This window comes from Podarcis melisellensis, assembly GCF_964234715.1.
Source record: "Podarcis melisellensis genome assembly, chromosome: 2".
Lineage (NCBI taxonomy): Eukaryota > Metazoa > Chordata > Lepidosauria > Squamata > Lacertidae > Podarcis > Podarcis melisellensis.
In genome coordinates, this window is record NC_138529.1 from 119,721,349 (window position 1) to 119,735,484 (window position 14,136).

At 47.2% G+C, this 14,136-nt stretch overlaps 1 protein-coding gene across 2 annotated transcripts; it reads left to right on the forward strand.

Moving 5' to 3' along the window:
* The first annotated feature begins 4,038 nt into the window (after window positions 1–4,038).
* On the forward strand, window positions 4,039–10,504 carry LOC309364721 (uncharacterized protein). 2 transcript variants are annotated; one of them, XM_081902522.1, is made up of 2 exons: window positions 4,039–4,206; window positions 8,101–10,504. In XM_081902522.1, the coding sequence occupies exons 1-2, from the start codon at window positions 4,107–4,109 to the stop codon at window positions 9,582–9,584; spliced, it is 1,584 nt and encodes a 527-aa protein (XP_081758648.1). In that variant the 5' UTR covers window positions 4,039–4,106; the 3' UTR covers window positions 9,585–10,504. The 2 variants fall into 2 exon arrangements, with proteins under 2 accessions (XP_081758648.1, XP_081758649.1); XM_081902523.1 differs by having other exon boundaries at window positions 8,104–10,504.
* The last annotated feature ends 3,632 nt before the right edge of the window (window positions 10,505–14,136 follow it).

Consider the following 14,136-nt stretch of genomic DNA (forward strand, 5'->3'; position numbering starts at 1 on the left):
TGGTTGGACAGTGTTCTCGAAGCTACAAACATGAGTCTGACCAAACTGTGGGAGGCAGTGGAAGACAGGAGTGCCTGGCGTGTTCTGGTCCATGGGGTCACGAAGAGTCGGACACGACTAAACAACAACAACAAGCCCATACAATGACTAAACATTAACTGAAAGGTGTTCCCTCTCCAAGAGTTTCCTACTTAACTATAGGACGGGGTGCAGACATCCCTCCTCGCCATTCTGGGAAAGAATTGCCCCAACTCCTATATTGGAGGCATCCATGCAAAGGAGGGGGGGAGTGTGTCAATCTTTCACAAGACCATTTGATGACAACCTGTCAACAAACCTTTTTCCCCTTGAGGGCCAAGTGTTCCTCATCTGCACTCTTTGAGAACAGCTTGAACACCTGGAGAGGCAACAGTGAGCGATCAAATGAAGTGCATTCTTGTGATCCGTTATGCAGGGCGGGGCTTACCTGGACCCTGCAAAATTTTATTCAGGTTGGCACCCCAGGGCACCTGTGGTGAGGCTGCATGGGTCCCATTTGTTTTGTTTTTTTCCAAATAATATTTATTATTTTCAGTAAATAAACATAGTAAAGAAAGAAAAGATTAACAATAATAAAGACAAACAAAAAAGAAAAGAAATAGAAAAAAGGAAAAAAGATACATACAACATATTACCACTTAATTAATTAAAATTAAGTACCATCCAATTTCATAAAAAATAGTATTTGACTTCCTCGAATCTCTTCCATCCGAATTTCTTAGTAATTATATGTAGCAGTTTCCAATATCAGAGTTTCAGAAGATCATATCACAGTCCTAATCATATTACATAGCTTTCCTTATCGTACATTTTCTTATTTATAAATTTAATTCCATTTTAATCCTAGGCCTAATGGTTTCTGTGAGGTGAGTGGGGCTGAGAGACTTCAGAGAAGTGTGACTGGCCCAAGGTCACCCAGCAGCTGCATGTGGAGGAGCGGGGAATCGAACCCGGTTCACCAGATTACGAGTGCGTGCACCACTCTTAACCACTACACCACACTGGCTCTCTTGCTTTGAACGGGGGCCAGGCATGGCATCCTCCTTGGACCAGGTGGGTGCAGACTCGCAGGGGGAGGCCATCTCTCATGGATGCTTCCGTGGAGATTCCAGCATAGCAACGGGTTGGGCTGGATGACCCTTGGAGGTCCCCTTCAAACTCTCCCATTCCCCGATTCTCTTATTGTAAGCCAACCTGCCCCCTATTGGGCCTGAGGTCCTGCAGCCTAGCCCTGTCTCCCCCACCCCCCGCCCCTGAACCACTCTTTGGCGGCACCCCTGAGAATCATAGAATCAGACACAAGATCTACCCACCCGGGAAGAATGGCAGATGAAAGTGATGGACTATATGGAATGGGCGGAAATGACTGGCAGAATCCGAGACCAGGGAGAAGAGTCGGTGGAAGAAGATTGGGAAAAATTTAAAGCTTATTTACAGAAACATTGTAAAATTAAGGAATGTTAGAAGGATGTTGGAATGAAACTATGTGGTTTTAGCAGAAATGTTATAAGGGATTAAGTAAAAATGGATTGTTAATTAGCGAAAGAGGAGAATGTAAAATTATAGTATATCAAGATAAACGTTTAGGATAAAAACAAAGATGGAAAGGATTTGCTGAAATATCTAATTGAACTAGAATACAAAAAAGGGAGGTGTGAGGAGGTCAGGGAAATAAGCAAAGGAAAGAAAGTTATGTAAAGGTTTGATTTGTTTTTAATTGTCTGTGTTTTTTCTTTTTTTGTCATTTCCCCCCCTGCTTTTTTGTGTTTTGTTTGTTTAACTTTTTCTGTTTTTCTTTCTGTAACCTTAAAAACCTTAATAAAAATCTATTATAAAAAAAAGAGAATCATAGAGTTGGAAGGGGAGCCGAGGGTCATCTAGCCCAACCCTCTGGAATGCACGGCTCTTTTGCCTAACATGGGTCTCGAACCCACAACCCTGAGAGGAAGAGCCTCATCTTGTAGCCACGGAGCCATCCCACCTTTCCCAGCGTGGGAGCCCAGCTGAGCGTTGCCGAGTCATGTCCTGAATCTGGCGGGATTCGGATGCCCCCCACTTTCTCCCTGGGCAGGAATCATTGAGCGGCGAGGCCACGTAAGGGTTAAGGAGAGCGAGAGAGCCCGGTTGCCTAGAGTGGCCTGGGAAAGGCCCCTCTCTCTTTCCGTCCTTCCGCCTCGCCTCCTCTTTCCGCTTGTCTTGGAGGCCTCTGGGGCGGTGAGTCCTGTGGGCGAAGGGGAGGCTGTGGGGCGGGGCGGGGTGCAGAGGAGGCTGTTGGGGGGCTGAGAGATGAATGGGAGGATCCCCTGGGTGGGTGGGGGGAAGGGAAGCCATGGTTCCCAAGGCCTCTGAGGTCCCAGCACACCCCACCCACCCATGACCCCGGGGGAGGGAGTAGGGGGTTGTTTGGGGGGCTCGGAAGTGGGCGCCCCTTGAGAAGAGAGGGCTCCAAGTGGGGAAAGAGGGTGGGCATCCATCTTGGGCGATGCTTTCCTTGCGACCCCTGCATTGCTGGGGGTTGGACTAGATGACCCTTGGGGTCCCTTCCATTTCCACAGTTCGGGGGGTGGAGCATAGGAGACAAATCCATGGGGCCGGGAGGGCTTTGGCCACCACAATGAAACACTTGAGGGGGCTTGTGTCACGTGATCAGATATGTGGGGCGGGGCTTGAGAGAAGGGGCTCTAGGGGTCCCTTCCAGCTCCACAGTTCTCTGGTTCTGGGGGGTGGAGCATTGGAGCCAAATCCATGGGGCCGGGAGGGCTTTGGCCACCACAATGAAACACTTGAGGGGGCTTGTGTCACGTGATCAGATATGTGGGGCGGGGCTTGAGAGAAGGGGCTCTAGGGGTCCCTTCCAGCTCCACAGTTCTCTGGTTCTGGGGGGTGGAGCATTGGAGCCAAATCCATGGGGCCGGGAGGGCTTTGGCCACCACAATGAAACACTTGAGGGGGCTTGTGTCACGTGATCAGATATGTGGGGCGGGGCTTGAGAGAAGGGGCTCTAGGGGTCCCTTCCAGCTCCACAGTTCTCTGGTTCTGGGGGGGTGGAGCATTGGAGACAAATCCATGGGGCCGGGAGGGCTTTGGCCACCACAATGAAACACTTGAGGGGGCTTTTGTGTTTGTGTGTATGTGTGTGTGTATATATACACATGCATACACACTGTGTCACGCGCTCAGTTATGTGGGGCGGGGCTTGAGAGAAAGGGCTCCATCTTGGACGAGGGAATCTCCGGAGGGGGTGCCTTGGTTTCTCCCTTCTGCCCAGGAGTCTCCTTAAAGTCACATCCATAAAGGGGGGGGGCGCGAATTCCTTTCTCCCCCTTCCCACTTGGAAACTGCTTCTCCCCCAGTGCCTGGGGGCTCCCAAGGTAGGATGCTGCATGACACCGAATTAGACCAAAGGCCCACCTGGGTCAGTCTCTGCAGGGGTCTGGGGCTACCCATCCCCTCCAAGACGCCACAACTTGTTTAAACTTTGAGCTGTGTCTCTCACCTGGTGCATGTTTCTGGATGTCAGAAAGCAGCCCTGTGAAGATTTACTCATAAGTAAGCCCCGGTGGGTTGCTCAGTCCCTGCTCCTGCCAATCTAGCAGTTTGAAAGCACGTCAAAGTGCAAGTAAATAAATAGGTATCACTCCGGCGGGAAGGTAAACGGCGTTTCCGTGCGCTGCTCTGGTTCGCCAGAAGCGGCTTAGTCATGCTGGCCACATGACCCAGAAGCTGTACGCCGGCTCCCTCAGCCAGTAAAGCGAGAGGAGCGCCGCAACCCCAGAGTCGGCCACAACTGGACCTAATGGTCGGGTACCTTTACCTTAAGCCCTGGGGGGGGGGGGGGAAGGACAGATTAAACTGGTATAACCAAAAAAACTTTTAAAATGGGGCTCCTGTTGGGAAGGGGGAACCCCTTTGGGACTCTTCTAGGGGCAGCAGAATGTTTTGGGCAGGAGAATCCCTGCAGGGCCTCTGAGGCTCCCTTTGCTTCTTCCTCCCTCCCAGGAACCTGCAGCTTCTGAGCTCCTCAGTCAGGAAGGACCAAAGTGCCTGAACCTGCAAACCTAGTAAGGATGGAAGGAGGAAGATGGACAGTTGACCTTATCAGACTGCCTCCTGCATCCCTCCCCAAAACCTCTGGGCATTTTCTCCCAGGGCCCTCAGAGACATCTGGTGAGTTCCAGGGGAGTGGAGATGGGGACATAGATGGATGAAGAGGAAAACCTTTTCCCAGGCATTTGAATTTTAGGTGCTATTTCATCTGCAGGACTCCTGGCTAGTTGCTGATCTCCCCTTCTTGGGCAATGTGTGGTTGCAGACATAATCCAGGTGGTTTTGGAGGAAGCTGATTTTCTAGATCCATTTTAGTTGGGTTTTGGCCCAGAAACTGCTTTGGTTGCCCTGTAGGATGACCTCTGTTGGGAAAGAGACGGCAGAACCGTGTCCCTACTAATTCTTGACCTTTCAGCGGCTTTCGATTCCATCTACCATGGTATCCTTGTAGAGCAGCTGTTTGCGTTAGGGGGTGGGTGACCCCGCTTTGCCGTGGTTCCTATCTTACTTGGACGGTTGTTTTCAGAGGGTGTTGCTTGGAGAGTATCCTTCAGCTCTGTGGAACCTTCAATGTGGGATTTCTCAGGGTTCATTTTTATCCCCTGTGCTGTATAACATCTATATGATACCACTAAGTGGAGTTACCCAGAGGTTTGGAGTATGTTGTCAGCAATATGCTGATGACACTCGGCTCTATTGCTCAGTTACATCTACAGGTGAGGCAGCAGGTGTGCTAGACCATTGTCTTGCCTCGGTAATAGGCTGGATGAGAGGCAACAAACTGAAGCTGACAAAGGCCCAGTTAATGGGTGGTTCCCTAGATTGGATGGCTGGGAGGTTGACTGCTCTTGATGGGATCATAAAGAAGCAGATGTGGAGCTTTCGGATGAGCTGAAATTTAAGAAAGGCGGGCATAAGAAATGGAAGAAAGGGGAAATCATGAAGGAAGAGTATAAATGAGTAGCCAGCAGTAACAAGGATAAGATCATGCAGACGAAAGATAAGAATGAGCTTGGGCATACAAGGGAGGTAAAAAACAATAAAAGTCTTGAGTCTCTTGTTGTTCAACATCTTTATAAACAACTTAGATGAAGGAATTGAGGGGATGGCTACTCATCCAATGTGCAGATTATGCCAAAGTGGGAGATTCAATATTACCATAACTGATTGGAGTACTGGGCAAAAATGAATTTCAGTGGGGACTGAATATCAGATTCTACAATGAGGCCAGAAGAACCAACTGCACATATATAAGATGGAGGACGCCTGGGTTGCCAGTAGTACCTGTCTCAAGGCCTTAGTAGACCACAAGCTTAACATGATCAAAGGACTGGAAACCAAGCCTTATGAAGAATAGCTGAGGAAGCTGGGTTTGCTAAGCCTGAATGAAAGGAAACTAGGAAGAGATATGCCATCTTCCTCGTACACCTCGTACCTATGGGACCGCCTCTCCTGGTATGCCCCACAGAGACCCTCAAGGTCCATAAATAGCAACACCCTAGTGGTCCCGGAAGTTAGATTGGCTTCAACCAGAGCCAGGGCCTTTTCAGCTCTGGCTCCGGCCTGGTGGAACGCTCTGCCTCATGAGACCAGGGCCCTGCAGGATCTGATTTCTTTCCGCAGGGCCTGTAAGACAGAGTTGTTACGCCTGGCCTTTGGCTTGGAGCCAATTTGATTCCCTCCCCCTCTTTCTTTTTTCTTTTCCTTTCTCCACCTGCGATGAGGCCACATCTTAATATTTTAATGTTTTCAATGTTTTAATGTTGTATTTTAATTTTGTTTTTAAGTTGTATTCATTCAACTTATTTTTATTATTTCTTGTTAGCCGCCCTGAGCCCGGCCTTGGCTGGGGAGGGCGGGGTATAAATAAAAAATATTATTATTATTATTAACTTCAGATATCTTATCTAAAGTGCTGTCACGTGGAGATGGAGCAAGCTTGTTATCTTCATCTCTGGAGGGTAGGACCTGATCCAACGGATTCAGATTACAAGAAATGTGAATCCAGCTAAACAGTAGAACAGACACCCTCTGAAGGTGGTGGATTCTCCTTCCTTGAAGCCTGTTAAGCAGAGGTTGGATGCTTAAGTCGAGATTGCTGCATTGCAGAAGTTTGGACAAGAGGACCCTCGGGGTCTCTTCCAAGTCTAGATAGAATTGTTCATATACCACCCTTCATCTAAGCCGGTGTTTCCCAACCTTTTTTGGGCAAAGGCACACTTGTTTCATGAAAAAAATCTCGAGGCACACCACCATTAGAAAATGTTTAAAAAATTAACTCTGTGCCTATATTGACTATATATAAAGTAACTCTCTTTAATAGGAATCAAATAAACACAAAGATAGTATTTTATAATTACTTTATTATGAAATAGTAAGTAAACAGAAATATGAAAAATTATAAAATACTTTATTCAGTGCGCAACCTGGGCCCGTTTGGCTGAACACAAAGCTGATATTCTGGCTGGAATCGAAGAAAGACACACACGTAGCTCTTCGTCAACAGCTCTCAGTCTCTCTCTGTATTTAGTTTTTATAGCAATCATGCTTGAAAAGCTCAACTCACAGAGATATGTAGTGGAAAATGGGAGCAATGTCAAAATAGCTTTGTTTGCCAGAAGGGGGAACTCCTTGGCAGTTTCCAACCAAAAACTGTCCAAAGGTAGATCAGCAAATCTTAGCTTGAAACCACGATTTTGTCTCAGTTCAGTTAGTTCCTCCTGCTCCTGTAAAGTCATGTCCTTTCCACCAACTGATGCTGAGCTATAAGGGTCCCTAACCCAGTCAAGGCATTCAGTGGAGACTGAAGAGAAATAAAATGACAACTTCCCCTCGAGAGTTTTTAAATGGTTACCTATTATCTCACACACTGCAGCAGTGTGAACACCTTGCCATTGCTTGGTGAGTGTGAACATTTCAAGATTGCACTTTCCACGTGTTTGGAAACTCGCCTTGGGAGCAAGAGCCTTTTGTCTGCTTCGCCTTCTCCTCAGCCACACCTGAGGAGGCAGCTTACAAAAAGCAGCAGCAACAAAGAGGCCCAAGGGGTGCTTTGTCTCTCTCCCCCCCCCCCGCCATTGCGACCCCACCCCACCCCAACCAGCTTCACCTGAGGGAAAGGATGAGAATGGGGTGGCGGGCTGTGTGGAAAAGAACCCCCCCCGGCCAACACAATCCCCTCACACGTTATCCTAGTTTCCTTCTGACGCCCACCAAGCCCCCTTAGCAACAGTGTTGGGGGGGGGGAGGCAGTGAGGCGGCGGCGGGAAACGGCAAACCAACCCCGCCTCATTTTTCTCCACAGGCTGGCGAGGGGCCTGCCCTGCCGCGCTGCGGATCCCAGCTACCCGGCCCCCCCTACTCTTGCCATGTCGCCACCGCCGCCACCTCAGAGCCGGCCGGCCTTTATGGGAGAGGGAATGCGAACCAACGGGGTTTTTATAGCTACCTCAGCTCGAGTGTGCCGTGTGCATCTCCCTCTCTCCGCTTGGTACCAAAAACCGCCGGCGCGTGCGCGGGGTGCCGCCGCCTCCTCCCACTCCTCAGTGCTGCTGCTGCTGCTCCTCCTGCGGGTGAGCTTGGCTTGGGCTTTCAAGCTTTTGCTACTTTACTACTGCCGCTGCTGCGGCCTCGCACGCTCTTACGGCCATTCACCAAAGCCTCTTACGCCGGGCGCCGACCTCCCCGCGCCGAAAACGGCTTTCTCCTGCTCCTCCTCCTCCTGCGCCTCTCGCCGCCCGACTCGCCCGCCTCCCTCCCACGGCACACCAGGCAACGTCTCGCGGCACACTAGTGTGCCGCGGAACACCGGTTGGGAAACACTGTTTTCATTTGCTGCCCAGATTGTAACACCTGGCATTACTATATTTTGACATTTTTTTGGTGTATTCCTAAAAAAATGGAACATGAAAAGGGAGAACGTAAGAGATGATATTGAAATAAGAGGTGCTATGTGTGTTATGTTACTCCTTCCTCTTCCTTGGAAGCCTAACAGGATTTTCTTTCCTCCCCAAGCAGGTGATGGAAACAATAGTCAGAATTCACCTGGAATTTCATTGAAGAAACCATTTAAATGCATGGTGTGCGGAAAGTGCTTCATCCAGAAGACAAAGTTTACTTTACACCAGCGAACTCACACAGGGGAGAAACCATATGAATGTACGGAGTGTGGAAAGTCGTTCAGCCGGAAGGAAAACCTTACTTTACACCAGCGAACTCACACAGGGGAGAAGCCATTTCAGTGTATGGAGTGCGGAAAGACATTTGCTGATTCTGCAAGCCATGCAAGACATCAACGGATTCACACAGGAGAAAAACCATTTAAATGTTTGGAGTGTGGAAAGTGCTTCAGTGTAAGTGGAAACTGTACAAAGCATCAACTCACTCACACAGGGGAGAAACCTTTTAAATGTTTGGAGTGCGGAAAGTGCTTCATTGATCATTCATCCCTTAGTTCACATCAAAGAATTCACACAGGGGAGAAGCCATTCAAATGTATGGAGTGTGGGAAATGTTTCAGGTGGAAGAAATACCTTACTACACACCAGCGAACTCACACAGTGGAGAAACCATATGAATGTATGGAGTGTGGAAAGTGTTTCAAGTGGAAGCAATACCTTACTACACACCAGCGAACTCACACAGGGGAGAAACCATTTGAATGTATGGAGTGTGGAAAGTGTTTCAGATGGAAGCATTCCCTTACTACACACCAGCAAACTCACACAGTGGAGAAACCATATGAATGTATGGAGTGTGGAAAGAGTTTCAGATGGAAGTATTACCTTACTACACACCAGCAAACACACACAGTGGAGAAACCATATGAATGTATGGAGTGTGGAAAGAGTTTCAAGTGGAAGCAATACCTTACTACACACCAGCAAACTCACACAGGGGAGAAACCATATGAATGTATGGAGTGTGGAAAGTGTTTCAGCAGGAAGCATTCCCTTACTACACACCAGCAAACTCACACAGGGGAGAAACCATTTAAATGTATGGAGTGTGGAAAGACTTCTGTAGATAGAGGATCCCATATAAAACATCTACGAATTCACACAGGAGAAAAACCATTTAAATGTATGGAGTGTGGAAAGACTTCTGTAGATAAAGGATCCCATATAAAACATCTACGAATTCACACAGGAGAAAAACCATTTAAATGTAACGAGTGTGGAAGCTGCTTCAATCAAAGTGGAAACCTTAAAAAACACCTACGAATTCACACAGGGGAGAAACCCTTTAAATGCACAGAGTGTGGAAAGTGCTTCAGTATGAGGCAAAATCTTAATATTCATCAACGGTCTCACACAGGGGAGAAACCATTTGAATGTAAGGAGTGTGGGAAGACTTCTGCTGATCATTCAACCCATGCAAAACATCTACGAATTCATACAGGAGTGAAACCATTTAAATGTATGGAGTGTGGGAAGAGCTTCACACGGAAGACAACCCTTACTTTACACCAGAGAACTCACACGGGAGAAACGATTTAAATGTATGGAGTGTGGAAAGTGGTTCAGCTAGTAATCACACCTTCACATCAACAAATTCACACTGGGAAGAAACCACTTAAATGCTCGGAGTGTGGAAAGAGCTTCAGTCAAACTGGAATGTTCATATTCACATAAGAGAAACAATTTAAATATATGGATTGTGGAACAATTTTCACTCACATTTTACTGTTGTCACACAAAATATAGAGCCATAAAATTGTAGAATGGGAAGGGCCCTAAGGGACATCTAGTCCAACCTCCTGCAGTACTAAAATCTCAACGGAAGAATCCATGACAGATGGCCTTTGGAGAATTTTAATCAGTGAAGGGGAGTCCGCAACCCACCAAAGGAGTTTGTTCCCCAGCTGAAAAGCTCTTATTGTCAGAAAGTTCTCCCTGATGTTTAGTCAGAATCCACACTTTAATCAATTTGCTAACCCTCGTCTTCTTAAAATAAGAGCTAATCTGATCATGTGTCCCTTTGCATTTTGAACTTAGTAAGTTTCACGATCAATAATACTGGCTGATGAACTGTATTAAATATATGTGCTTAGGAAGTTTGCATTAGACAGGATAGGTTTGTCTGCAACAAATTGTGGGATGTTTCTGTTTTGAGGGTTTCGGCTAAATCAGGGTTTCCCAGACTTGGGTCTCCAGTTGTTTTTGGACTACAGTTCCCATCATTCCTGACCACTGGTCCTGCTAGCTAGGGATGATGGGAGTTGTAGTCCATAAACAGATGGAGAACCAAGTTTGGGAAATCCTGGGCTAAATGATGACTCATTGCTGGAAACCCGAGTGGTCTCTTTTGGCAGAAAATGGAACCCAAGAACTCAGCAGAGCAATGTATTACTTTGTATCTTTGTAAGCTTTATTTTCAACTCTTTTAAAACTCTTCTGCAATAAAGCTTTGAAACTCATCCTTTGTAGTGGAGACTAATTGTTTTCTACTATACACACGGTCTGTATCAGAGCAACTGTCACCATTTCTCAGTCCAAACCACCTCACAGGGTTGTTGCAGTGATAAAATGGAGAGGCTGGAGACGTGTGTCAATCTTTCACAAGAGCATTTGATGACAAACTGTCAAGATACTCAGATCTGGTGCTTCTGTGGGGGATCGGGATCCTCGCCACACCCTGGTTTTTTCTTGGCAGGAATTCCAGTTGGGATTCAGGCCTCATCATGGGACAGAAACTGCCCTGGTTGCGCTGGTCAGCCACATAACACCGGTCTAGAAAGACCTACATTGGCTCCCAGTACAATTCCAAGCATAATTCAAAGTGTTGGTGCTGACCTTTCAAGACTTAAACGGCCTCAGCCCAGTATACCTGAAGGAGCGTCTCCACCCCCATCATTCAGCCCAAACACTGGTTCAGCTCCGGGGGCCTTCTGGCGGTTCCCTCATCGCGAGAAGTGACGTTACAGAGAACCAGGCAGAGGGACTTTTTGGTAGTGGCACCCACCCTGTGGAACGCCTTTCCAATCAGATGTCAAGGAAGTAAAAAACTATCTGACTTTTAGAAGACATCTGAAAGCAGCCCTGTTTAGGGAAGTTTTTAATGACTGATGTTTTAATGTACAGTGGTACCTCGGGTTACATACACTTTAGGTTACATACACTTCAGGTTACAGACTCCGCTAACCCAGAAATAGTGCTTCAGGTTAAGAACTTTGCTTCAGGATGAGAACAGAAATAGTGCTCCGGCGGCATGGCAGCAGCAGGAGGCCCCATTAGTTAAGTGCCCTGAGTGTGGGAAATGTTATCCTGACAAGTCTACCTTGGTTGTCCACCAGAGAGCCCACACGGGGGAGAAGCCATACAAATGCACCGTGTGTGGGAAATGTTTTACTTACAGTGCGGGTTATAGAAAGCACCAGATAATTCACACTGGAGAGAAATGTGAGAACACCGTCTCTTGAGAACGGGGCATATACTATCTGGCATAAGGTCCAGTGTTCTCCCCCACCACCCATAACAGTAAATTTTGGAAAGTACCAGGGATTAAGGTGGGGGTTAATTTTCTCACTGATAACACCATTTTTAACAAAGGGATACAGGGTGGATCCAGGAAATTACAGGTGGGTTCCCAGAGTGTCTGTCCATGGAAAACTGCTGGAAAGTTTTAATAATAAACTTTGCATACAGTAAGAGAACTCAAGAGACTCTTTTGAGGCTCACGTTTTATTTCTTGATGAGCATGGGCCACACAGACTTTTATTTTTAATGCATTACAAACACACATTGCAGGGTGGGGGTACCTTGAAAGAAGTTACTGCTATTCCCACCTTGTATGGAGGTGCAACAGAAGGGCTGATACAACCCTGTCGCCTGTTCACATTGCAGGTCAGAGCTGGGGCTGATGGAGCCATCCTTGCATGGTTACTCATATGTAGATCCCATGGAGTTTAATGGAGCTTTCCCCCTGAGAGCTGTAGAAATGATGGAGAAAATAATAATTTCATAAAACTATCGTTTAGTTGATTCCATTTTCTTTTGAATCATTGCCTAGGCACACTGATAAGGCCCATGATTGTGATTCATCTTGAATTGTTATTTAGGTAGATGAAAGAGGATATTGGGAGCCATTTCATGAACAGGAAAATCAGTGTCTCAACAAACAAAGACATGATATTATGATGAGAGCTGATCGGAAGAGCTATGTGATACTTGGTTTAGGGTTGCAACCGATTCTTGGACTCCTTTGGTGGTGAAATGAAATCACATATGTAATCTAGAAGTGTATATTGAACATAGCTTTAGATGTGCTTCTTCACATTCTCATTTTTGAGGCTGTCCCTGTCTGCCTTTGTATTTCAAGAAAGGCCTGTCTTTTCACTTGGAGCCTTCATTATTTTCTTTTCGGTTACTGGGCGGGAGACCTTCAGTCTAGGAACCCCTTTTAAATTTCTCCAGCACAGCAGTCCTGGGATCTAGTCTAGTGCTTCATCTGTTCAGGGAAGCAAAGCAAGTACCGTAGTTTTGGATTGAAGAGATAGGAAGCATCCCCATACTTTCTCTTGAAGGGAGAAGTATAGACTCTGGCTCAGGTTTTATTTCCTGATGTGCATGGTCCACACTTACCTCTTTTTTTGCATTGCAGACACCCATTGCAGTATGGGGATATCTTGAAAAGCCAACTGTTAATTCCCACATTGCATGCAGGAGTGAGGAGAGGACTTATACAATCATGTTGAAAGCAATCCATTGCAATCTATTGCAACCTAACCGGATGTCCCCTCTGGAATTTGCCACATGCACACACAGGCACTTCTGTCTGTGCTTTGCTGCCCAGAACTGAAATACATGGTCCTTTCACACATATGCAGTACTGTACAGAAATACATGCAGTCCAAGGTAAAAATAAAATAGGCATATTCTGATGAGGGGATGAGCTTTGTTCGGCATGTTAAGTTTCTGAAGGAGAGAAAAAAATATTAGGGAGCAAGGGGAGGGCAAGACTTGGGGGAGGCTATTTCTCTCCCACCCACCTCTGTCAAATATAATGGAAGAAGAAGAAGAGTTTGGATTTGATAACAACAACAACAACAACAATTTATTATTTATACCCCGCCCATCAGGCTGAGTTTCCCGAGCCACTCTGGGCGGCTCCCAATTGAGTGTTAAAAACAATACAGCATTAAATATTAAAAACTTTCCCAAACAGGGCTGCCTTCAGATATCTTTTAAAGATAGGATAGTTGCTTATTTCCTTCACATCTGGTGGGAGGGTGTTTCACAGGGCGGGTGCCACTACCAAAAGGCCCTCTGTCTGGTTCCCTGTAACCTCACTTCTCGCAAAGAGGGAACCGCCTGAAAGCCCTCGGCGCTGGACCTCAGTGTCCGGGCAGAACAATGGGGGTGGAGATGCTATTTCAGGTGTACAGGACTGAGTCCGTTTAGAGCTTTAAAGGTCAGCACCAATACTTTGAATTGTGCTCAGAAACGTACTGGGAGCCAATGCAGATCTCCCGCTTTATCACTACCCTAACGAGTGGTGCTGTGGGTTAAACCACTGAGCCTAGGACTTGCCGATCAGAAGGTCGGCAGTTCGAATCCCCGCAATGGGGTGAGCTCCCGTTGCTCGGTCCCTGCTCCTGCCAACCTAGCAGTTCGAAAGCACGTCAAAGTGCAAGTAGATAAATAGGTACCGCTCCGGCGGGAAGGTAAACGGCGTTTCCGTGCGCTGCTCTGGTTCGCCAGAAACGGCTTAGTCATGCTGGCCACATGACCCAGAAGCTGTACGCTGGCTCCCTCGGCCAATAAAGCGAGATGAGCGCTGCAACCCCAGAGCCGGCCACGACTGGACCTAATGGTCAGGGGTCCCTTTACGTTTATTTAAGGAGTCTCAAAGCGGCTAATATTCTCCTTTCTCTTCTTCCCCCACAACAGACAATGTGAGGTGAGTGAGGCTGAGAGACTTCAGAGAAGTGTGACTGGCCCAAGGTCACCCAGCAGCTGCATGTGGAGGAGCGGAGACGCGAACCCGGTTCACCAGATTATGAGTCCACCGCTCTTAACCACTACACCATACTGGCTCATAGTTGGAGAC